Genomic DNA, 23,151 nt, shown 5'->3' on the forward strand with positions numbered 1-23,151 from the left:
TTTTTTTTTTTTTTTTTGGAGAAGGAGTTGAGGTAACCCCAGAAGAGGCATCTGTGAAAGGTTCCTTGTCTTGCTGTTTTAGTGAGGCAATATTCTATGCTGTAGACTGCTGGTGGTCTACAAATTTGCACAGACTCTAAGGCCATAATATAGGCTATCACATGGCAGCAAGGTTCTAGAATATGAACAAGCAGATGAAATTTTACTGTAGAAAGGTAGTGTTTGTTTCAAATCTTGACTTTTTTTTTTTGTTTGGTTTTTTTTTTTTTTTTTGGTCTTCATGCTGTAGTGACGCAGCATGATGTACAGGAATGCTTCTAAAAAGTTTAAGAATTGAGGATTTGGTTGGAAGACCTCCCTGCCTTTGCAAGAGAGTCAGAATTCTCGATCTGCTATTATCTTCTCAATTCCAACCTCTTAGTTAGATCTTCAGGACTGAGGGCTGTGAGCATATTGGAAAGTCTCACTATTTCCTTTATAACCTAGGCGCTCTTCTTTGAACGGATCTCTGTTTCAGAGGGGGCTCAGCCAGAGGCAGGGCTGTTGTTTAGTAAGGGTTTGTCTTTCTCCTCTGCTAGCAGAGCTGGTTCCTGGCTTGCTCTGTGGTATCCTTTGTTCTGATTACTGCCCCTACAGCCTGCTATTGGATGTGCAGAAGGGAAAATGAGGATGACTGCCTTCCTTCGTTGCATACAGGAAGCATGAAATGCACCTGTACCATCCCTGCAAGGCGGTCACAATTCCCCTTTTCTGTTTAAGATGGTTGTATTCAAGTTAGAGTACTTGCTTTTACTATTTCTTGGCCTCCAAGGTTTTGTTTTCTCAGCTTCAGTGCTGCAGCTATTCTTTGTTCGTGTTATAGGACATGTATTTCTGGTAATTGTGACTACAATAGGGCATATGGCATTAATAATGAGAGCTAAAATTACCACTGTTAATAGCAGATCTAATTGAGCCTGGATGAGGTCTTCTCGTTGGCAATTTAACTGAATTACACCAAGTTTTTTTTTGTGATAATATAATATTTGTATTTCCTGCTACAGATTATTTTGGCAGCAGCGTGCTGGCAGCTGGGTTCTGCTACAGAAATTGGCTGATGGTGTCACAAATGAGGGAGAATGTGGAAGTGCTTGAACTTTGACTTCATATTTTCTCTTTAGTTGACTGACTTAAAATTTGTGGGATGATCTTTCACTGCTTAGGGCTACCAAGCTCATCTGAGGCCCCTGTCTAACCCCAGATGTTATTGGGGAAACACTTACGCAAACCTGTTTCTAAAGAAGTGAGCTAAAATTGTTAAAGGTAGCTTTTACATATGGCTTCCTCAAAGGGTACCCCAAGTGCTGGTGGTCGTGAACAAGACAACTCTTTTTAAGTATGGGAAAATCATCTTGTACAGCTAATATACAGGAAAATCAGCTCTCATTCCATTTCACCTGAGTAAATAGTAGTGATACTCTTACACTAAAGACAGACAGTGACATGCATGTAAGTCTTAAGTCTTCTGCAGTAGCAGTAAGTAAGCTTCCCTTGTTAGGTGGGGAGGTGAAGTTTTGGGCCGTCTGCATTTGGAAATTACAATCTAGAAGTTTGTTACAATTCATTTAGTTTCAATCAGCACTATAAAATGTCATCTTTCACTCAGAGCATTTCTAAAGACAGTCTCTTTATAATTGATTCTTTACAACTGTCCTTCTCATTTAACAGTTCTCTCAGAGAAAGTAAGATTTGGTGTCATGCTCTCTCCTAGCAATAACAGAGGTCAGTCTAGTGTAAAAGCTTACATTAAGGAAGGTTATTAAGAACTATCCACTCAGCAATAATTTTTTTAACTTTTATTCTTTTTACATTATTTACATGTATTTGCTATTGCAGGCTGTTTGACAGGGCTGTATGGAATGGCTAAATTAAGGTCTCCCTGAAGTTACAGACCAACATCAAGCAGTACCACTTGCCACAGGCTATCTTATTGCAGTTTTTGTTTGTTTGGTTGAGATTTTTTCCTCCGCTGTGATAACTTTGTGACAGTAAGTTATCCCTTTCCAGTTTGGTGGCTAATACCTACCTGGGTGAATGCTTTAACTGTTGATGAAATTCTGTGTATACATGCTGGCACCTTGGTAGCACGTAGCTGACCTGCGAGGTCAATTTTGTAGAAGATTTACGATGTATTCTTTAGATATCAATCAAGTTGTTCTTGTATGGAATGTGCTGTTTGTGCTGTTCTACGCGGTGTACCTTGTGTGATGCTTGCTTAGAAACAGCATTGTTTTATGACATGTCCTGTGATGGATGGACTACATACCCTGTAAACAAGTCGACTATATAAGAAAAGCTTGTTGCTACAATAAACGAAGCTATTTGCACTCATATTGAGTTGGCTTGCTTCCCCACGCTTTTTCAGCAGGTAACCCTGCGCTTGGTGTTTCCCAACATTTAATGGAAACTGAAAGTCAATTATTTTACTGGCAATTCTCTTATTGTTAGTTCACATCTTCTTCCCAAGAAGAACTAATTTTTTTAAGACTGGTTTTTACTTTCTGGCATGTCATTTTCCATCCTGATTAATTCTCGGAGGACTATCATTTTTTATCAAAACACTTCTGCAGAAAAGCCTGCCACATCTTCCTCAAAGTGTTGTACATTACTTTGCTGTAATTCTACCACAGGAAGCTTTGAGCAAATATTATGGTGTCATGTAATCCAGACAAATGATATGTTTCCTAAATACTAGTGTGTGGGAAAGGAGAATGGGATAGAAAATGAAGCTGGAGCAACATTTGGATGACTGTGTGTGCTTGTGCTCACCTGTATTTCCAAAGCCACATTTTCTTCTAGAAATCTCCAGTAACTTAAGTCACCTTAATGCTCACAGGATATCATTGAGCACTTGAGTGCTTATTTTATAATACTGGCAGAAGGTAAGCTTGGCAGCTGAACATCTGGTCCCATTCACTTGTCACTTTCTAGCATACACCGGGAGGTGAAGGAGCTTTTGGAGATGCAAGAAGGGAAAAATAGCCATTTCTGAACAACAGCAAGCAATGTAACAAGAGTAGTTGAACCACTGCTGAGACTATAGCTGCTCCTGGTCACCAGGAATCAAAGGAGGTATACTCAGCTGTTTTCAATAAGAAGATCCAACTTGCATTGTGATAACAACTTGATCCTCACTGTTTTTTAAAAGTAAGAAGTGATCAGACTTGAGGTGAAAAGAATAGCTCCTACAGGTATGAAGTTTCAATGGATATATATTTACTTAATTTTTGTTAGAATCGTAGGAGATCCTGAGTTGGAAGGGACTCGCAAGGATCATTGAGTCCAACTCCTGTCCCTACACAGGATCGCCCAAAAATCAGACCATATGACTGAGAGCAGTGTCCAGATGTTAGGATTAGCTTCGTAACATGCATTCAGTTCAGTCCAAAGCACAGGGTCGCGGTCAGGCTCAAGGGGAAACAAAATATGTTGTGGTCTGGATGGGAAGCAATGGATTATAGGATTGTTTTGTTACCAGGTAATGTTAAGAATAGCAGCTGTATTTGCTGTTTGCAAACTGTACTGGAGATTACAGTGGGATGTGCATTATGGAAGAGTAACTCTTGCTTGAATTAATATATAATTCATAACTAAAATGATTAGGTAAGTTGTCGCAGAGTGTTCAGTATGAATTGGGAGAAATTCTTTGGGGCGGCAGGCTAAGGACATGTGGATGCTGACAGGACTTAGGTTAGAATTGAAAAAGTGTTCATGCCTGGCATACTTGTAAACATATGAGGGAATGCTGCACAGAAAAACAGAGCTTGAATAAATATTACATGAGTTAGACAGCAACTTCTCACTTGAGTGTATGGACAGTACCTGTCACTGGGAGGTAGTTCATAACTCAAGCTTTCTAGTAGCTCTACTGGCAAAAATAAGCAAAACTACGTCATCTTGAATAATACATTTTGGACTGTGTAGGTTTGTTTAGGTTTATATTATGGCTATGTTTTGTGATTTGGTACCCTGTTTCTGTGAAATGGCTTACAGAAGTAAATGTTGACTGATTTTTCTGCCCCTTCTCCCATTCTTTAAGCTGGTTAATTATAACGATGAGAATTTCTCTCTTAAATTCTTGGCTCTTGTTTCATGAACTGACTGAGATTTCTGGGAGCATGACAAGGCATCAGGGCAGCTTTGGTATTGTTTGGACTGCTGGTGGTGAGCAGTTCCAAAACTGGGCTTCAAGCAGGTTGTCCCACGTCCTTAATAACAATGGATGTATGTCTGTATTTGGGAAGGCAGCTTGCTCCAGTAGTAATGGAGAAGTCTTTCTGAGAGTGCTCAGTGGCTGGGGTGAGACACATGGGGACCTGTGTGCGGCTGGGGCACCCAGCCTCGCTGGTCATACTGCAGAGCTTTGCTGAGCCCCATTAGCTGGTGCTGAGCCTGCTTGAGAGCCTAAACTCCTGATTTTTAAAAGGTAGGTGGGAGGGTAAGTCAAGCTCTGCTGAGAATAGAGTACCCAGCAGATCCACTGTACGTGAAAGGTGTATAAGGTAGTCCTTAATTGTTAACTCTAAGTCAGGAACGTGCTTTCTAGCAGTGACTGAATACTCCTTAAATACTGCTGAATTAAACAAATGTTAGCATGGTGTCTTGTCAATTAAGATTGAGACTTCTAGGTCTTGATTTTGAAATTGGGTAACTTCTAGTAGACAAACATATTTCATTGCTTGAGATGTAGAAGATTGTAACTGGTCAGTGACTTATACTATGCATACGCAACTCAAGCTCATTTCAGATGTTTGCAGCACTTAACTTCTTTAGGAATGGTTAAGTAGAAGAGGATTATCTCGAAAACATAAGTTGTAGAATATCAAAGCAAGACATGATTTGTATCTGTTTAGTGCTATTCATAAAGGTGGCCCTGCTTTTCTTTAAAGACTGAGCATATGTCATAGAGACCTTGCTGGAAGGTGAGGGGGTGTTTTTATTTTTATTTTTTTTCCCTTCCACTCTAACGTCCTCATAAATTCCAATGCTTAGTTATTGGAAAGAGTTTATGCCAGAAAGTTCTTCATCTTATGAGAGGACTTAATAGTTTCCCATTTAAATGCCAGTAAATATTTGTATGTGAATGAATGAAGTGAAAATGTTTCATTTTCAGTCAGTATTTGAGGTTTTCTTTGTATCTTGCAGTGAATGCCTCTGCTATCTTTCAGCTGACCAAGGTAATGTTCCTCCCAGGTGTAATGTGGTTTACTAATGTGTACATATGTTGTAATCATTTGAGAAGGTCCTGAAAGTAAATCCATATTGAAGGAAATCAATTTTTATATGTTGAATAGAGCTGTTGAAAATGTAGAAGAGGAAGAGGGAGATTGGGACAGCCTGGTAATTGTAAAAGCTTGTAAGATTTTTAAGATGATGTTTTCATAGTATTGGAGTGACTAGTAAAGCTGACAAATTTGTGGACTCCAGTCTTACTGGTAATATTGTAAGTTTCTGCCTGGAATAGGAGGCATGGAGTAGTAAGCAGATGCATACTATAGTGAAAGTGTGCTTAGACATCATGAAGCAATGCTTAGGGCTGCATTAGCTTAAGGTTTTGCTTCTTTCCATACAGTCTTAAGAGGCCTTCACATAATTCTATTTTAAGTCAACTACTTCATTTTTTTTTTTAATTTCCCTTTTCTGTATAAGATCTACATCCTGGACATCACTTGATTCAAACAGCACTAGCTAACAAAGAAGTCTCCTGAAATGTATTAAGCATGAGAAGTAGATGCAATTCTTCTCTGTGTGTTCAGTTTAAGCACTGTTGAAGGGATGGCTCAGGGGTACTTCTGGAACTTAATGTACTTGGTTTTGAGCCTTTCAGTAAATAATGTTCTAGGGCATAAGAGTTATCTGGCAAAGCTGTTTTTCTGCATGGAATCAGAAGTGTATATGGAGGTAGTGACTGAAAACTGTTTTCAGCTCTGCCTTCTGCCTGTTGCTATGACTCTTAATTACTTTGTGTTCCAGTTGTATCTCTGGCTGAGTCCTCAACTCTCTAACAGTACACACAGTTGCTCTTCACTTTACAGCTGTGTTCAGATTTTTAGCCCCCCTTTTTGAGAAGGGGGAAGCAAAAGCATTGCTTCTGAGGCCACGTCCAGGCTTTGCAATACATACTGGCTTTCTAACATAAATAGCCATTGGAAGAACATGCTGACTTCTGTGAGAGAATAAAGAAGTGATGTCTGTTTATAAGCATTCAAATTTATTTAAAGCTTATGCAAACCTTTTGCAAGTAATGTAAATAGAGAAGTGGGCATGGCTGGTTCTCATATATACAGCTGGGAGATTTGCAGGTGCAGAATGCTTCTATTGAGTTAAAGTAAACTCCATGCCTTTTAGGGAACAATAAAGCAGTGCAGAAAGTTTTTTTCTTACCTTATAAGATAGTCTTCAATCCAACAGAAAAAATCCCAGAAAGCTTGTGTTTTCTTACAGGAATGGGATGAATGTTTAAGACAGATGCTTTGTTTACTGTTAATGCATTTGAATAGAATATCTATGTAACAAGTCTACTAAAACAAAAACATCGTTTTACACTATTTTGGAAAGCTGAGAATGAGTCTTTATGACTAGCCTAGCATTTGATAAAATGGTGAACACAGCAGTTCTTAATTTCATCTAGTTATCGGGGAAAATTCAGATCTTACTGGCATTTTTAACAATTGTATGTCAGTGTATGCTTTTTTAAAGTTTTTTTTTTTTTTTTTTTTTGTGCTTTCTCACTACAATATACTTTTTTGTTTGTGCACAAATCAGAAGAGCAGTGTGGGGGAGAGTAGGCTGGGTAGTGAGCAGATCTCCGGTCCATTACTGAAGCAATGCTATATCTGTGGCTTCCAGCAGAGACGAGAAGTTACAAGGATTGAACAAAACACAGCAAGGGGTAGGGAGGAATTTGTCTTTCTTTTGAAACTGGATTATTTCATGTAACATGAAACAACTAACAGTGTCGCTTGTGTCCAATATGTGCATACAAAAGTACACTTGAGTTCTGGTAACCCTGCTTACAGGCATACTATTTACAATTGTATATCCAGTGTAAACAGGCTGGTAACTTGAGGTTTAGTCTTCAGTTTTGGGATGGGACTAATCATTTGAAAATCAGAAGAAGAAAAAGAATTACAGCATCATCTTGCTGCTGGATGCTGCATTTTGGAGCTCTGTTTGTATAGGTGAAGTCTTAAAAGCAGAAATGTAGCATGAAATCTGATTGTTTTAAATTCTTAATTGTGCTGACTGAAGAGCAGATAATTCATGACCTTTAGCTGTCTCTACTTTGGGATGGGAAATGTGAAGGTTGGGCAGATGGTATCCAAAAAAGCTCCTACAGCTAAATGTGTCAAGGGGGTTGGCTAACTGTTTAAGTGAAAGGTATATGTAGACTTGGATATAAGGAGTTGCATATCTGTCAGCCCTAAAGCGGGTACTCTTTGTGTGTGCGTGTGAAGAGTAATTCATTTTGCCTTGTGAGGGACCTGGTCCTTAGCTGCCATGAAACATAACTTGGCACTCAAACATAAAGCATAAAAGCTTATAGGCTTCTTTTAACAAATGTGTTTTCAGCTAAACTTAGATGGCAATGAGTTCGTCTTATAGGAGAGAAATGCAGGTAACTATCTATTATTCAACAAACCATCTTGTTCCCTTTCTTGGCTTCTTGACCATTCCTAATTCTGCTCATGCTAGCTTGGTACCATACAGTCTTGATGCAAGATGAGCAGACCGACAGTGGAAATAAACATGGAAATATATCAGATCCTCTTCTTACTGACATAGACTGTTATGTGGCTGTAGATCTGAACTCTGAAGACTTTTTTTTGTTTAGATTCCATGTGATCACAGTGCTTATTCTGATGTGCATCTGCCTGTATAACCTTTATGCCAGCATAGTCCTCAAACAGTTCTTCAGATACCTTTCTCAAAAAGAAATCCTTAAGCTGAAATTAGTTAACCTGTATCGAGTACTACAAAGTGCTATTATTTATTTATTTCTTATTTATTTATATTTATTTATATTTATTATTATTTATTTCTAAAGGAAATTTAAGTTTAAGCAAACATAGTGCCATGCAAATTCATAAAATATCCATATCTCATGAACCGTTGGTGATGAAGAGAATAAAGTCTAAAGTAGGCAAAGCAGATAACAAAACACTGATTTAAAAAAGCATGTACGCCTATCTGGAAGTCATGATTTGATGAAATGTGTTAATCCATTGACTCTAGCAAGCATTTTAGAAATGTAATACAAGAGTTTTAATGATATATATCTTACGTGAATAGTGTATCTTATGTATTCTATATATAGCTGTTTTAACCACCAGACTTCTAAGGATCTTCCAAGTTGCGCTTGAAAAGGTGGGCCAGGAGGTGAAATCATTAAAAAGAGGTTTTTTTTATTCTAAAAATAACTAATGACTTAAAAAAAATAATAATAATGACTACCAGGAGCACATTGAAATAGGAATTAGTTTTCTTTCTAAATTATGACAAGATTGGCTATATGATTCTTACTAGATTTTTTGTCTTCCATGCAATTGTTCTCTCCCCCAGGATTTTTTTTTTTTATATTACAGTGTTACGGAATTGGTGACTTTTTTTTTATTTCACTTTTGTGACAGTGAAACAGCTGGTGCTTTCTTAGTTTAAATATCTGCTGACAAGATAATCAAATCATATTACATGAAGCTTTAAACTAGTGAATCGTGAATGTTAGGTTGCTTCCCAAGCTTGCCCTTCTGATGCAAAGCAACTGAGTTGATTGCTAGCTAATCTTTCCCAAATATTCTCAAGGATGTGGCTCCTGACACATCTCTTCTGTTGAAAAGCTGTGATGCTCACTGAGTTAATGTGTACGCTTGATTTTAAAAATAAATACAGCACAGAGCTGCTCTGTTTATTCCTGTTTCCTGTGTAACATTACAGTGTTGTTCTTCTTATGTTTTCTAATCTGAATACCCATGTGTTTTTTTACTTGTGTAGCTTCTAATGGGATGAAGACTTTATGGTGGTTATTATTATTATTACCCAGTTCATTCCCTTTGAGGAAAATTTGGCATCTATTATACTGTGACCTATTGTTCCTAGCTCTACCTTCCGGAGGATTTCTTCTAATCCCCCTCCACCTTCCAGCATGCAAAACATCTTCTGTTTGCTCTAGCTCTTCTTGATACACTATATGCACGTATTCGTACTGTAAACCACAATATTGATTGAAAGTAATAGCCATCAAACATAACTGTTAGCTGCTTCTGGCAGGAAGTAACTGTTGAGCAAACTTGGCAGTATTAAGGGATCATGTGTGAATGAAAGTGGGATGAGCTAATTTGGCAAACTGTGTGCAGATGATTTGGAAGAGTTCACCATATTCTTTGGCTAGGAGAGTAGTTGTCATTGTATTTGCAGCTCATATTAGCAAAGAAACTGGTCTGTAGTGTTGTGAGGAAAAAAGCTAGAATATACAGTCCAGTGCTTCTGATCACTAACAAGATGCAGTCCTGTAATTCACGGTTCAAGTGAAATTCAGTCAAGTGACACCTTATACTCAGCAGTTGAGAATGTCTCCTCAGAAATTCTAAATTCACAAAGCATTACTCAAACCCGACATTTCCATTTAAAGAGTATCCTGCTGTTTTTGGAAAGATTCTTATATATATACACTTTTGTTTAATGGACATGCTAGCTAGAATGAAGTCATAGTTTGTCCCAAAGTCAGCAGAAGTTGAATGGAAGGAAGCCTGTGCAAAGCCCTCTTTAAAAACTCACCACAAGGAGTTGTTCTTGCATCCATTCCACATTAGTACAGAAGTATACTCTAGGTGATTGTCTGCTTCTGAGACAGTAATATATATTTTTTAAGCTACCAGATTTCAGATCTATCATTCCCTTCAGTGGAGGGTGTAAGGTGACAATGCTGGCTTGATTTTGATTATTAAACTTTTCTGAAAATGAGACATCCAGATGTAGTTGGTCTAATTAGCAATTCTACCTGTTACTGTGGATCTCTTTGCAGTACCCAATTATGGCTAGTTTTGTGCTCATTTATCTTTAGAAGACAGACCTTAATGGGTACTCATCTTCTCCAGTGAAAGTGCTTTGTAGAAATGCTTAGATTAATCAAAAAGGGATTGAAAAGTCCTATGTGGAAAAAAATGCTTTGAACCTGAGAAGGAACTGAGGATGATCAGGAAATTTGGTTCCAGCTTAAATGAACGACACTACTTATAGGAAGAAACATTCCCTCACTAGAACAATGTATTTGCTTCCAAGATTTGAAATCCTAGACGCCTGATGTTTTTTGTAGGATCTGAAAACAAGACCTTTCCATCAGGGAGTTCAGTGACTCCTCCGGTTCTGAGCAAGCAGGAACTCCAGTTTTACATGATGTTTACTGGAATCATGACTGGTTGGCACAGCTGGAAAGTACGCTGAAGCTGTTTTCAGGCTTCTTTTAGATATGTATTTGTAGGTTCATAAATGACCCAAATTCTTGAAAGCATTTATCCTTTTGAAATTGCTTGGCAGTCCCAACAGAAGTCACTTAAGCGTTGTGCAGACCTCTGAAGTCTAGCATGGAACTCCTGTCTTGAACTGAGAGCCTGAATGGTTGCATGGCTTTTTTGAGGGAGTTGTTTGTTTTCTCTTGTTTCCCAGCTCCCTTGTGTTTGAGGGCTGATTTTACGGTTGATGTAAATCAGCTTGGTACTATTGACTTCAGAGGGACATGCCAGTTTGCAGTGGGGACTCGGCTTTGTTCTGTGAATTTGGTAATCACGCTATGAGAATTTCTCTAGGTGTTTGAACAGACAAGTGTTTTGCTGAATTGTTAAACCTGTTTCTTCAGCTCACTGCTGCTGTGAGCTACATGAGGTGCGTGGGACAGCAGAAGCCAAGAGGCTGTGGGAGTGGACGTCTCTTCTAACGGTCTTTTGAAACACAATGGCGCAGGACACAAGCCTTCAGCATCCTGATGCCTGCTGCAATAGGCAGCAGTGGGCGCAGCACCGGGCCTTCCCGCGCCTGCAGGCTGCCTTGAGCCGCCGCTGCGTTGCTGTGGCAACCCGAGTGCGCAGCCCGGCGGGCGCTGGGCAGCAGGCCTTGGAGGCAGGCCTCTGTGGGGCTGCTGTAAAAACGCGAGCCATAAATAGCTATTTGGTTAATAACGTATCTCTGAAAGCATTCTAATTTCCCACACCTTGTCATGCGGTGATCTGTGTTGGGACTACTGAAAGCAATTTGGAGGCTGTTTGGTATTCTCCTGGAATTAATTTACTTTGGTGTTCAGTTTCTTCATAAAGGCTGACCTAAATAATCTCTTCCTCTCTTGTCCCATGCCACTTGTTGTTTTTATTCGCTACTTTCTCATCTACAGGCACTTCCAGTTCTGCCTTGCTGAACTGCTGTCCTTGGGGCTCTGCTCCAAAGTGATCATGAGTGTGATCCTAAACTCTTGGGACTGCTGCTGCTAGCTAAAGACAATTGAAAACTGTACTCTCGTTATTCCTGACCTTCAAGTTAAGCAAAAATTATCTTGAAAGTAAGAGTAAAGGCAACATCAGCTGGTGTGCTGGCCTTTCAGATTGCACTGAACAGCACAGACACAAAGCTGAGCATTAAACCAACCCTAGGCGGGTATCATGAATGAGAACTGCTTTTCTAGTCTGCTCTGTAATTGAGGCAATACAACAAAAGAGCTTTTTTACCCCTGTGAGACTGAGAGCTCTTCAGTCCATCCAGCTTTCAATACAGGTAAAAATCCTGCTTTTAGTCACACTGACAAAGCTTCTGCTCCCCTAGGGAGCAGCTCCCAGCTGGATGTAGTAAGGTTCTCCAAGCTGCTTCTCACGTGATTTCCATCACAAAGGCAGAGTTGCTGACTCCGATTAAAAACATACTTTCTCTAACAAATGAATGTGAAGAATTACTGTAATTTCTATTTTTATGCTACATCTAAATAAAATAGCACTTCTTATGTTTTTGGTTTGTTGTTTTTGTTGTTTCAGACCGCTAGATGTGCAATAAGTAGTAAATCCAAGAGAAATGTTGAAGTTGAGCAGCTTGGCCATTTAAACTCTGTCACTTTAACCTAAGTTTTCTTCTGAAACTGCCTATTACTCTATCATATTTTGAGAAACCAGCCTAAAGTACACCTTCCTTTGATGTAATAGAGGTTTTGCAGGTAGGGTACTATAAAGTCTGACCATTATGTCTCGCTTGGGTATCTGTAGAAATATTCTTTTTTCAGAATTTGACTGCCTTTGCTCTTTATTGGAGATCTTTTAATGAAAAAGGACAAAGAGAGTGTCTGATGACTAACTCAGCAAGACATGTAATGTGCGCGCTTGTTGGATTTCTAACTACCCTACCATCTGGATGCTGGTCTTGTTAGAAGCGTCAAATGAGTGGCTTTGCTCAGGAGAGCAGGCAGAGGGGAGGACTAATCTACTGTGTGTGGCTCTGAGCCTGGTCTGAAAATGCCTTTGGGTCTGGGGGAACTTTTTTGGGTTTCTGGGGGAACAGGGGAAAGGTCAATTTTTGTATGTAAGATTATTACTCAGCTGTAGAGTTGGAATTGTAATTTTGTAATAGCTTCTCTTCCAAAAGAGAAGCCAAACCAAATGTTGGATTTAGCTGCTTTTTTTTTTTTTTTTTTTTTTTTTTTTTTTTTTTTTTCTCTCCTCATTCTCATGCTTTGAAAAGCTAGTTGATTTCTCCATGAATAAGAGATTTGTCAGGAATTAGGAGAGGGCGTATAGGAAAGGTGGTCAGGGAAAATGGGGGAAAGCTAACAGGTATGTACATGCACAAATGGAAGTACTTTACAAGGTTCTTCATGAGATTATAGATCTAGTTATGGAAAAGACACTTCCTGTAGGAATTCATAGGCTATGCTGTAGCAGAGAAGTTAGGCTATATTACTCTGCTTATGTTTTTTTTCCCTCAATACCCTTATCCTTTGTCTCTTCTGAGTGTCTAAAAGGCTGCTGTCTTTTCTGTACCCCGTCATTCCCAAGAGTCAAGATCAAGACACTGCATTTCTAGTACTGAGGAGTGAAAATAAGTAGCCATATGTTTTTCTCACAGCTTGAAACTGTAGCAGTACAGATACAACTTAACTTCTTTGTAGTACCTGGAAATCTGCTCTGTGTTGTACTGAGGAACGGCTTTTCTTAACAGTTATAAAGTATTAAAAACTTAACTTACTTAGAAGGAGTTTCTTCAAGCAAGTAGAAAAATATCTCATTTACCACTAAAGCATGGATAACACATGTACGTGATGTGCGATCCCTAGGTTTTTTCTTGATTAAAAACATCTGTATGGACTGTGTCCTAATTAGCCAAGAAGAGTGTTTAAAATCTTGCCACGTATTTCACAGAGTGTTAAGACACTCTCAGGAGCTGTATGTATTACCACCGGCTCTGGTGCCTGAATGACTAAAACTTACTGGGGTTAAGTCCAGCAGTTTCCAAAACATTATAAAAGCTGCTGACGGCAACCACATAAGTGAAGGGATGGCTGAGAAGCCCCTTAAGTTCCTTTTGTATTTTATACTGCGTTAGTTTGTTGGCTCCAAAATGTGCATTTTTCCTTGGGTTGCTGTGCTTTACATAGTTGCATCATGCCTAGTAAAATACAAACTTACTGTCTACATCTGGATTTAGATGGACTCTGCAGCCTCCCCTGCAAATGAGACTACTCTCTTATTTGTGTTCTGTGGCTGAAGGTATGCAGGGTAGTTTTTGGTTGTGTTTTTTTTTTTTTTTTTTAAATCTGATAAGCTTTCCTAAAGTAAATCCTGTTCTATTATTATTACAGTTCAAGAATATTCGAGATAAATGAAAGAGAGAAGTTGAGCTTTTTCTTTTTTTTTTCCATGATGCGTGTTAATTTCTTCTAGCCCTTGTCCAAAGTTTGAACTCTTAATACCATGTTTGTTACGTTTCCTAAGTGGGGCTGTTTGTACTCAGTCCAGGCTACGTTTTGGTTCATAAATCACTGTTTTCTGAAATTGGCTGGGGACTCTGGCAAACACTTTAGAGATTCCTGTAGTTGCAGGGTCTCTTAATATTCCCAGGCTCTTTCCAGCACACTTACTGGAGGCTAGCGTTCAACGTGTGAATTGATGAAAGACAAAAGCTGCTTAAACACTCATCTGGTGATAGCAGTGTGTCCGGGAAGAGTGGTGGGCCTCAGCCCTGGCATGCTGCAGTTAACATCACCTAGCCTGTCAGCACCACCATGGGGAAGATGATAGGTAGCCTATTGGTTGTAGTGACCAAATCTTACACTAGAAAGAAGAACGGGAGTTAGCCTCTTCAGACGTGATAAATTCAATCCAAAGTTAGGTAGCTTCCTCTCTCCTGTCTCCCATTTATAGACTATGCTATCTATGGAAAAAGTATGGCAACGCAAGTGCCAAATGACATGTGAACACTGTGACCGTGACAAGACACAAGGTGTCATTTGAGTACATAACGGTTGCCTTCCTGTTCATGTTGGGGAGTACTGTAAGAGAACTGTGTTATCTCTTTATTCTTGGGACACTGGACTTCCTAAGCTTTTAGTATCCTCTGAAATCCTTTGTTCAGCTTTGTTCTTGGCCACCTGCTACTTAGAACTTGGCAAAACAAATAACACAAGACTACGTTTTCTCTTGTACTTATTACTTTGTTTTGATTCTGTTCTCGTGTAATTTCCTCCAGGCACCACAGTTTCCTTTGATTTGGTTTGACTAATGTGCTCTTCCTTGATGATTCCTCCAGCCAGTGTCAGTTTACAGCTGCGTGATGATTAATTGGAAACTGCATTTTGTGGGCCTAGTTTCAAACAAAGTTACTCCCATGTAAGAGTAGGGTTTTGATTGGTTTTTTGGTTTTGTTTTTCAGTCCATGTATAAAAGCATTTGATGAATAAAAAGTTTGGTAGTACAGTAATTTGTCATCTTTTCTCTATTGTTCTTCATGTAGTGAATTAAAATCCAGTGCTTGAGTATTGGATTCTGAATAATTGGCAGAGACTTCTCTAAAAGGGCATTTTAAGGAAGAAGTGCTCTAGCTTTAAAGACCTCTCCTGCTTGATCGGGTTTTGATCATCAGCTACCACTGCACCACCTTAATGTTCAGACTCCAGTGCTTCTTGAAGAGGAGCGTGTATATATGTGGTTTGTGTGTGGTGAGGAGGGCTTTGTGCATTTTTCTTGTGCTTTTTCTCTTTTTTTTCCACCACAAAATATTTTATACCTGTTACACTGCACACCAGACTTGTTGTGTATCCTGTAATTCCCTTGATCCAGGAGGAAATATGCAGACTTGCTGCAGTTGCGAGCTCCCGATACAAAGTACACAGAGTAATTTCGTGATAACTTCCACAGAAATAAGTACACCATCTTGCTCCAGAAGTCATAAAACATTATTGCCTATTGTGTATTCTAGCTCATGAATACTAAAGCAGGTCGGTGGGCTTCATGACCACTGTATTAAAGAGGAGGGAGAATTTTCAAGTTTATGAAATGGTAAATGTCATACAGTGTTCAGGTTGTTCTGTGTGCAGACAGAAAGCTGATGTGCCAATAATTTATAAACGGCTTTACCCTACACACTTAGGGCCTAGAAATGCTTCCTACCCAAGTTTAGCTGAAGTCAGGGCCTCAAAATAAAATGTTCCACCTACCATGAAAATGTGAAGGAAGATGTTGTTTCAGTAGATAGCGTACTGAGTTTGTTACATGCTGGCTTATAGGACGCTTTTTTTTTTTAAACCGTTTAGAAACAGCACAGTTTGGATAAAAGGTAATTTTATTTCCATAAATCTAGATAGGGCTTAATAGATGTAAAGGAGAATTATTTCAGCCTTTATTTTAGGCCAAGCTTAGACAAAATCAGAGAGATGGGCAGTGTGTGTAGGTGCAGGGGCAGCTGTTACCTGGGGAGGTGCTGGGGAAGAAGAGAGGTCCCCTCTTCTGCTCTCCTCAGGGCTTTTTCAGCAGTTTGTTCTGTTTTACTTTTCTAAAAGTCCAACAAGAAAGTTTCCTTTCTTGATGGAGTGGAAAAATTTGCAAGCATAATTTGTAATGGAAATATTTTTGCTATTTCTGTAATCTGAGGGAACATAAAAGGCATTGCGTGAATTGCAATCTTCACTTTGTATTTACTTTCATATTATAAACTTCTGCCATAACTATTCTGGGGTGACACAAGGGTTATTAAGACATATTGAGGACAGGAGAGTTGCACATGAATTTGGATCTTTTGTTAATCTGCAGATGCGAAAATTCACTTTACGTTGCCAAGTGTGAAGCTGTATTCTCTGAGAAACAAGAAATGTTGGCCATATATTTGGATGGGGAGGGAGAGGCAGTGAGGTACCTAGAAAGCAGCAGCTCTGAGTAGTAGTGCAGGTGTGCCAGGGTACAGGTGTTGAGGTGCAGTTAGGAGGCTGTGGGACTGCTGTGTGTGGCAAGGCCTGGGCTGACCTGTGCCGGACACATAGCTGGGCCCAGCAGCCACCCTGAGGCACCTCAGGGACAGCCTGGGGAAGGGGAGGCACACAGCACACAGCAGGGAGGGTTGAGGGGAGCAGGGTCAGGAATCAGCCCTGCAGGCACCCAGCAGAGAGAAGGAGGGGCTGCTGGTGCCCGAGCATAGTTGCCCCTGAAGCCCTAGAGAGCCCTTGGTTGGATCAGGTGGATGTTCCCTGAAGTAAGCTGCAGCCCATGGGAAAGGCTTGGACTGGAGCTGAGCAAAAGTGTGCAGAGGAAGGACTGTCAGAGAGGAGCTGTTACGACTGACTGCAGACCTCATTCTCTGTCCTCTTTGCACCATTCAGTCAATAACTTAAATTAGTTTTCCCCAGTCAAGTCTGTTTTGCCTATGATAGTAATTGGTGAGCAATCTCCCTCTTTCTCCGCCTACAAGCATTTTCATCTTACTTTGCTCCCTTGTCCTGTTGAGGAGGTGTAGTGAGACTGGCTGGGTAGGTGACAGGCAGCAAGCCAAGGTCAACCCACCTCGACAGGATACTGGGAATGAGCAACTGAACCTCTGCTGTAGTGGACTGGACTCGAATTCTAACTGCTTTATGACTCACAGCCACAATGGTTAAGGATACTCATATACCACAATTTGTATTTTTAAAGGAAATTAGAGAAGTACTAGGCAATTATGGAGAAGGAGACACAGGAGCATTTTAGATGGAGAATGGAGTATGTAGTGCCAGGCTTGAACAACAAGGAATGATCTTGAGAAGAAAACCAAGTGATGATTCATTTATGGTATCTTTGTATAAAGAAAATGGCATCCTAACTCAGGGCTGTGAGTACTCATAGCTGAAAGCCAGATAGACTCAGTGAAATGATAAATGATGAACACACTTTGACAGAAGTAATGAACAACCAAAAGAAAACAATAAGAAGCAAAGGATTCTTGATCTGTTCATGTCTTCAGAACAACACTGGGTACCCTAGATATGCCCAATGAGAGATGGGAAGTTCTTGAACAAAGGAGGTCTGTGTGTGCAAGAGGCAAATAGTAGCTCAAGCTGGACTAGTTTTTATCACTCAAAATAAGATTACACTTCTATTTTCAATAAGCCATATGTCTAAATACTTGTGATGGGGAGTTGTACTCATAGAATCATAGAATTCTAGAGTTGCTCAGGTTGGAAAAGACCTTCAAGATCATCAAGTCCAGCCTCAAATCACTTCTTTATACTCACTGTAGCAATTGTTTGGTGGCAGATGTGGACGTAGGAAATTTGAGTGTGAGATGAATGTTCATACTGTCTTGAAAACTTGTCTAAACCCTCTGGAACTTGAGATGCTTTTGAAATAAATATTAACAAAAACTGGTGTAAAGAAATGTATTTAGTTGTTCTTAAGTTGTTCCTGCCATAATACCCCTGAATCATGAGGGAATGCAGACTGGAGTACTTGCTTGAGTTTCTTGCCAGTTACTGCACGTATGTTATCCTGGAGAAGCAGTATGTGGTATTCAGGAAAGAAACCTACTATATAACAGAAATACAAAGGAAAATACACTCACAGGTTAATACAAGTCACCTGAATTAAAAACAGACTGAGACGTTCCCCAGTATAAAACAACACCTACTGTTTATATTGAATTTCTTATGGTATTGTTAAAGGGAAATATTACTACATTTTTTACAGATGCCAGGTCATAGGAAAATATGAATTGTTCAAAGCTACTCATGTGGCCAGCCACACTCTAAATCTTAGTCAAGTGCTTAGCAGACAGTATCCAACCTGTACTGTGTAAGGAAGACTCAAAAACTGCTGAAACACTAATGAAAAGTACAAGTGTTTATTGCTGAACTGTTTTTTTTTTCTGTCGTCTTGCAGGTCATAAGGTGACTGGAATTTCTATTGAAACAGATAATAAAAATGTAAAAGCAGAGGAGTTTAAAGGTATAGTATGTACATTGCTCTGATTAAAAATATATGTAATAAATATATGCAAGCTGTGCAGTTAAGACTGTCTTCCTTTTTCCTTGGGGGCGGAGGGGTGGTGGTCTTGATGCTGCTCTCTTTGTTGGCTGCTCTTGTAATCTTAGTTTTGTCTCCATTTTCAGTTTCTTGCGGAGTTGGACTAAGTGCTCTCCAGAGGTCCTTTTCAACCTCACCTGTAGTTCAACCTCACTGTTCTGTGGTTCTTGTAACTTGTTTTTCAGTCCTGATAGCGCACTCTGTAATGTTGGTCTTGTTTCCTTCCACATAAAGTGCTATGAACTGATGGATAAGAAAAGCATTAATCTTTTTAAATGGAGATGTGAGGAGTTAGCTGATTTACCATTATTTTCTCTCTGCTGGCACTAGCTATACCTTACTGACTATTTTTAATATGCCAGTAACTTTAATGGCTGTCTTAAATATAATACTTTTTATCATGGCTTTTATCGTGGCTGGATAATAACTTCCGTAGCTGATTATTGGAAGTCAAGGAGGCAGGAAAGAAAACCTGATGTTTGCTGGATAGATGGGAAAGAGGTCCTAGTAGTGTGTAAGTATGTGAGGTATGTGGCTTATGTGGATTTTTGTTGTTGTTTCATTGTGCTTGGCTGGAATGCAGAGAGATGGGAATTTCAGAATTGAAAGAGTTTTTTTGCTGAGGCTTTATTCATCTATGAGGTAATGATGAAATATTTGAATGGTCTCTGAAGCTGTCAGCTCTCTACCCATATGCATGGCTTTTACTTTGTTATTGTGGTATCTGTATGAGAGTGAGATCAGTTTAACATAGAAATGAGCATAACTTTTACTTTTTTGCACTAAGGGAATGTAGGAGCAGATAGACTTAGCTGTTAATCCAAATGCAGCTGATGTGAAATGTTTTTCTTTTCCCTTCCAATTCCTATTACTGTAGAGGAGGGCTAATCAAATAATTGTACCAGACCAGACACGAATCCAAAGACAATGTTGTTCAGACCTCTCCAGGATCCCTGACGTTTCTTACCAGGCTGATTGAGCCTCTGCTGATGAACAGCTTCTTGTGGGTCTATCTTAATGAAAACCAAGTAGATCATTTCTGGAAAATTCCTCTCACTGATTCTGTTAGTATGGGAAAAAGCAGGAGAAGAGAACTATAAGTAAGGAAGGCTTTTATATGTTTTCTCTGTTCTGTGTGTATTCCTTTGCTCCCTTTCTGTACCTTTTCTCTGGATAAGATTAGTGGAAGGGTATTTATTCTGGGCTTTTCTGAAAAGAAAAAAAAAATGTGGCACATGAGACAAGGGCAGCTCTTTCAAGACAGAGGTGACTTGTTAAGCTGAGAACACTTCAGCTGATGCAGACAGCTCAGCCAATATAGGGCAGCTCATGGGACCAGCCGGCTGTCACAAGGTCAGTAGCAAAAGAAAACTGAGCTTGAATGATGGCTTTTCTTTGTTAGAAGGATACAAAAACAAAATGGAAAGGAAACTTCAGCAAATCTTAAGATTCAGGAAGCCTCCACCCAGCTACTCAACCTGAAGTCAGGAACCTCAGGCTTCCTGAGTGCACGGCATGTTTTTGGAAGGAGCCAGTGCGTGTGTAGCATGCTTCTGGCAAATAATGCCCTCTTGTCTCATTTTTTCTTTCAAGTGTGGACATTATTTCCCCATGAGAGATCCCTAGGTCTACCATCCTGACCCCTTTGAAGCTTTTTGTTTCTTCGCATGAGAGACCTGGGAATTGAAACTCTAAGCGTGGATGTCCAACCTTTTGGCTTGTCTGGGCTGCACTGAGTGAAGAGTAACGGTCTTGGGCCGCATATAAAATTATATAATGTAGTTATGTATGTAAGTAACGAGTTTTACCTTTAAAAAATGTTTTTTATTAAAACATAGAAAGAGGGCAATAAACACATAAAACTAGTGGGTTGGAAATGTATGCAAGTCTAAAGGGTCAATGGACAGATCTGTTAGTACCTCTTAATCACCCTGCAGCTTTTTTTGCTGAGATTAGAAATGAAGATGCTGGTTAATGCAGATTGGTTGTACATTTTATCAGTAGGTGTTTGCTCCTGTAAACACCTGCATCTGTAAAATTTCACTTATTAATAGATTCAGAGACAGTCAGATGTGTGGTTGGAGACAGTATCAGCGGAAAGAATCCAGACAACAGTTATTAATATTTAAAAGTTATTTACTGGAGGGAAGAAAATATTTTCCAGCATGCTGTTCCACAGACATGAAACTACTTAAATGCTGAGTTTGCCCAGATAACTGTCCTGTGCAGCTTGTCATGCCTTCTCTCCCTCTTTAGTTTCCCCATCATATCTATAGGCTTGACCAGAGACCAAAATTATTATGATGCAGGCTGCATATTAGAGGTGGCATATGCTCCTGCCATGCTGCAAGGGAATAAAAAATAACAGTTGACCTCTTCCTCATAAGAAACACTAATTTTGTTCAGCTTCCTACCCAGTTATGGCAACTATTGTAAAAAGCAGTAATTCTTGAAATCTCAGCCTCTGTGTAATATTTGGGGGTGCCTACTGTACATAAGGGAAACTTGAGTGGACAGGCAGAAATGTGAACAGTTGTTTGAACCTCTTTTACTCAAGAAAAGTAGGAGACTCTTGCTGCCTGGCTGCCGGAGCCCAGCTCGATGTATCTGGAGTCCTGGGGGTCTTCGTCCCAGTCTGAGGGATACATGTGCTGCTTTCCCATTTGCAGATTAAATCAGTAGCAAGGCTCGGTGTGCAACCCAGAGATGCATGTGCAAACCAGGAAAGATAAAGAACTGCCTTCAGCTGCGCCTACGTGTAATACTGTTGAGGTGAAGTGCAGACAACTAAGCCTTTTTCCTTCTCTTTGGAGAGTGGAGTTCACTGGTGAAAGTGCTCATACAACACTCTAGGTTCCATAAGCGCACATACACATTCATGGATCTCCTGAGTACTGTCACAGCTTTTGGCCTACCTGCTTCCCTTGTCCCAACCCTGGGCTTCCTACTTACCAATTTGCTTGTTTCAGTTTGTTGCTACCCTCATATTACTATTACCTTTGCACTGAAAAGGTCCTTGACTGAATAATCTTAACGAAGCATATGCTCATCTTCCACATACCCTTAAAATAACCAACATGAAATTCTAACTAAATATTTAAGTTATTTAGAATGCTTAACCATCTTACTAGTGTGTTTTTCATTTGAATTGTTACAGGTAAACTACTGATAATGAATTCAGAGTGGAAGTTCACGATACAGATAATAACTGGATGAGAGTCCTTTTAATGGTGTTTGTTCACTGACAAAAATATTGAAACATAAAATGAGGGTAGTAGTACGAAATCTCTGCTCATCCAACATCTGAAGTTTGATCCCAAGGCCACTGAATTATGGGGGAATTACTAGTTTCTGTTTCTCCTTTGTACTTGTGTAAATCTGGAGAAGGTCTGATGACATCATTTGAAATAGATCCGGCCCTTGCTGACTGCTCAAGCTCTTTTAAAGGAGAATGTTAATGTCATGGAACCTGAATGTGTACCACATGCAATGCTGAAAGTTCTAACTTTGTCTTTTGCTCGTTGTTCTTTTGTCTTTGTTTTTGTTTGTTTTCCCTCTCTAGAGGCTATTCTTAGTTGCAAGCACAAATTTTCAAAAGGGATGAGTCTAAGAATAGAATGGAAGAAAATCCAATCCCAAGAAGTTTCATTTGTCTACTACAGTGGTGAATTTACAGGTACAGTACTACAAGCTTAGACTACTGGTTTAATATGCACAGTTGTCAACTCTCCTCGAGAATAACATTAGGAAAATGACTGAAAGAGGATGCTCTTGACTTTTGTCCTTTTGAGGAAAAGAATGCTTTCTCAGGGAAAAAAAGAACAGCTTTTCTTCAGAAAATTCTCAACACTTAGTTATGTTTCTAAAGAAGTTAAATATAACAAAACTGGAGACTGAGAAAATTGACAGTGCGTGTTCCTTGAGGTTTTTAAAAAATGAAATTACATTCAAACACAAATGCAAAAAACTGTTGAAAGCTCTGCACTCCTATCCAACACAGAGGTTTCAGAAGCCTCCTGGAGAGCTAGGGGCTTAGATATGAATAATGCAACAATGTTTATATACATAAAATATAAAGTCAGCAGTACATTTTAAATTATTTGTACTCTTTTTTAAAAGTAGAATTTCTGTTTATACTTCGTTTAGAAGATTTACCTCATCTTTATCTGTGGAAGAAACCATGGGCCTCTGGTACCTTGTACGTGACAAGTAAAACTTGAGAAGTAAAATAAGGCCACATAGAGCTTTATAGAGCTTGCAAGATGCGCTGGTCTCATTGATGAAATTTTTTTTTTCCCTGCATACGTTTCAGTTTCAGTTACAAAGACACTAGAACTCCTTGCTCCGTTTGTGCAAGTTTAATTTCATAACAAGCTGTCGAATGATGAAAAGCTCATTGTAAGAAAACTGATGGCCGTATCTTTGCTAATCCCTATTTTTTTTCTTGCTAAGTTAAAATGTCAAATGGTTTGCTGTAGACTCATTCAGAATCCTTTCTGTAAGAGCAGTCAGTCAGTGATTGCCATCTCTCCAAGTGGAAAACAGTCTTTTCTTTTTCTGGTCATATGACTACTGCTATACATGCTTTCTTGAAATGTCCACA

General features: G+C 39.4%; 1 protein-coding gene across 9 annotated transcripts in view; it reads left to right on the top strand.

Annotated features, from left to right (window-relative positions):
- The window catches only part of JAM2 (junctional adhesion molecule 2), a 36,360-nt gene that overhangs the window by 3,464 nt on the left and 9,745 nt on the right, over positions 1–23,151 (top strand). For 8 of the 9 annotated variants that reach the window (XM_021403604.1, XM_021403660.1, XM_021403650.1 and 5 more), the window contains exons 2-3: positions 18,405–18,470; positions 22,111–22,224. In XM_021403604.1, coding sequence (XP_021259279.1) covers positions 18,405–18,470; positions 22,111–22,224 — 180 coding nt within the window. Of the gene's footprint in view, positions 1–3,619; positions 3,643–5,184; positions 5,217–18,404; positions 18,471–22,110; positions 22,225–23,151 lie in introns of those variants that run through there. The other variant, XM_021403613.1, reaches the window with a different exon arrangement.

This window comes from Numida meleagris, chromosome 1 (assembly GCF_002078875.1).
Source record: "Numida meleagris isolate 19003 breed g44 Domestic line chromosome 1, NumMel1.0, whole genome shotgun sequence".
NCBI lineage: Eukaryota > Metazoa > Chordata > Aves > Galliformes > Numididae > Numida > Numida meleagris.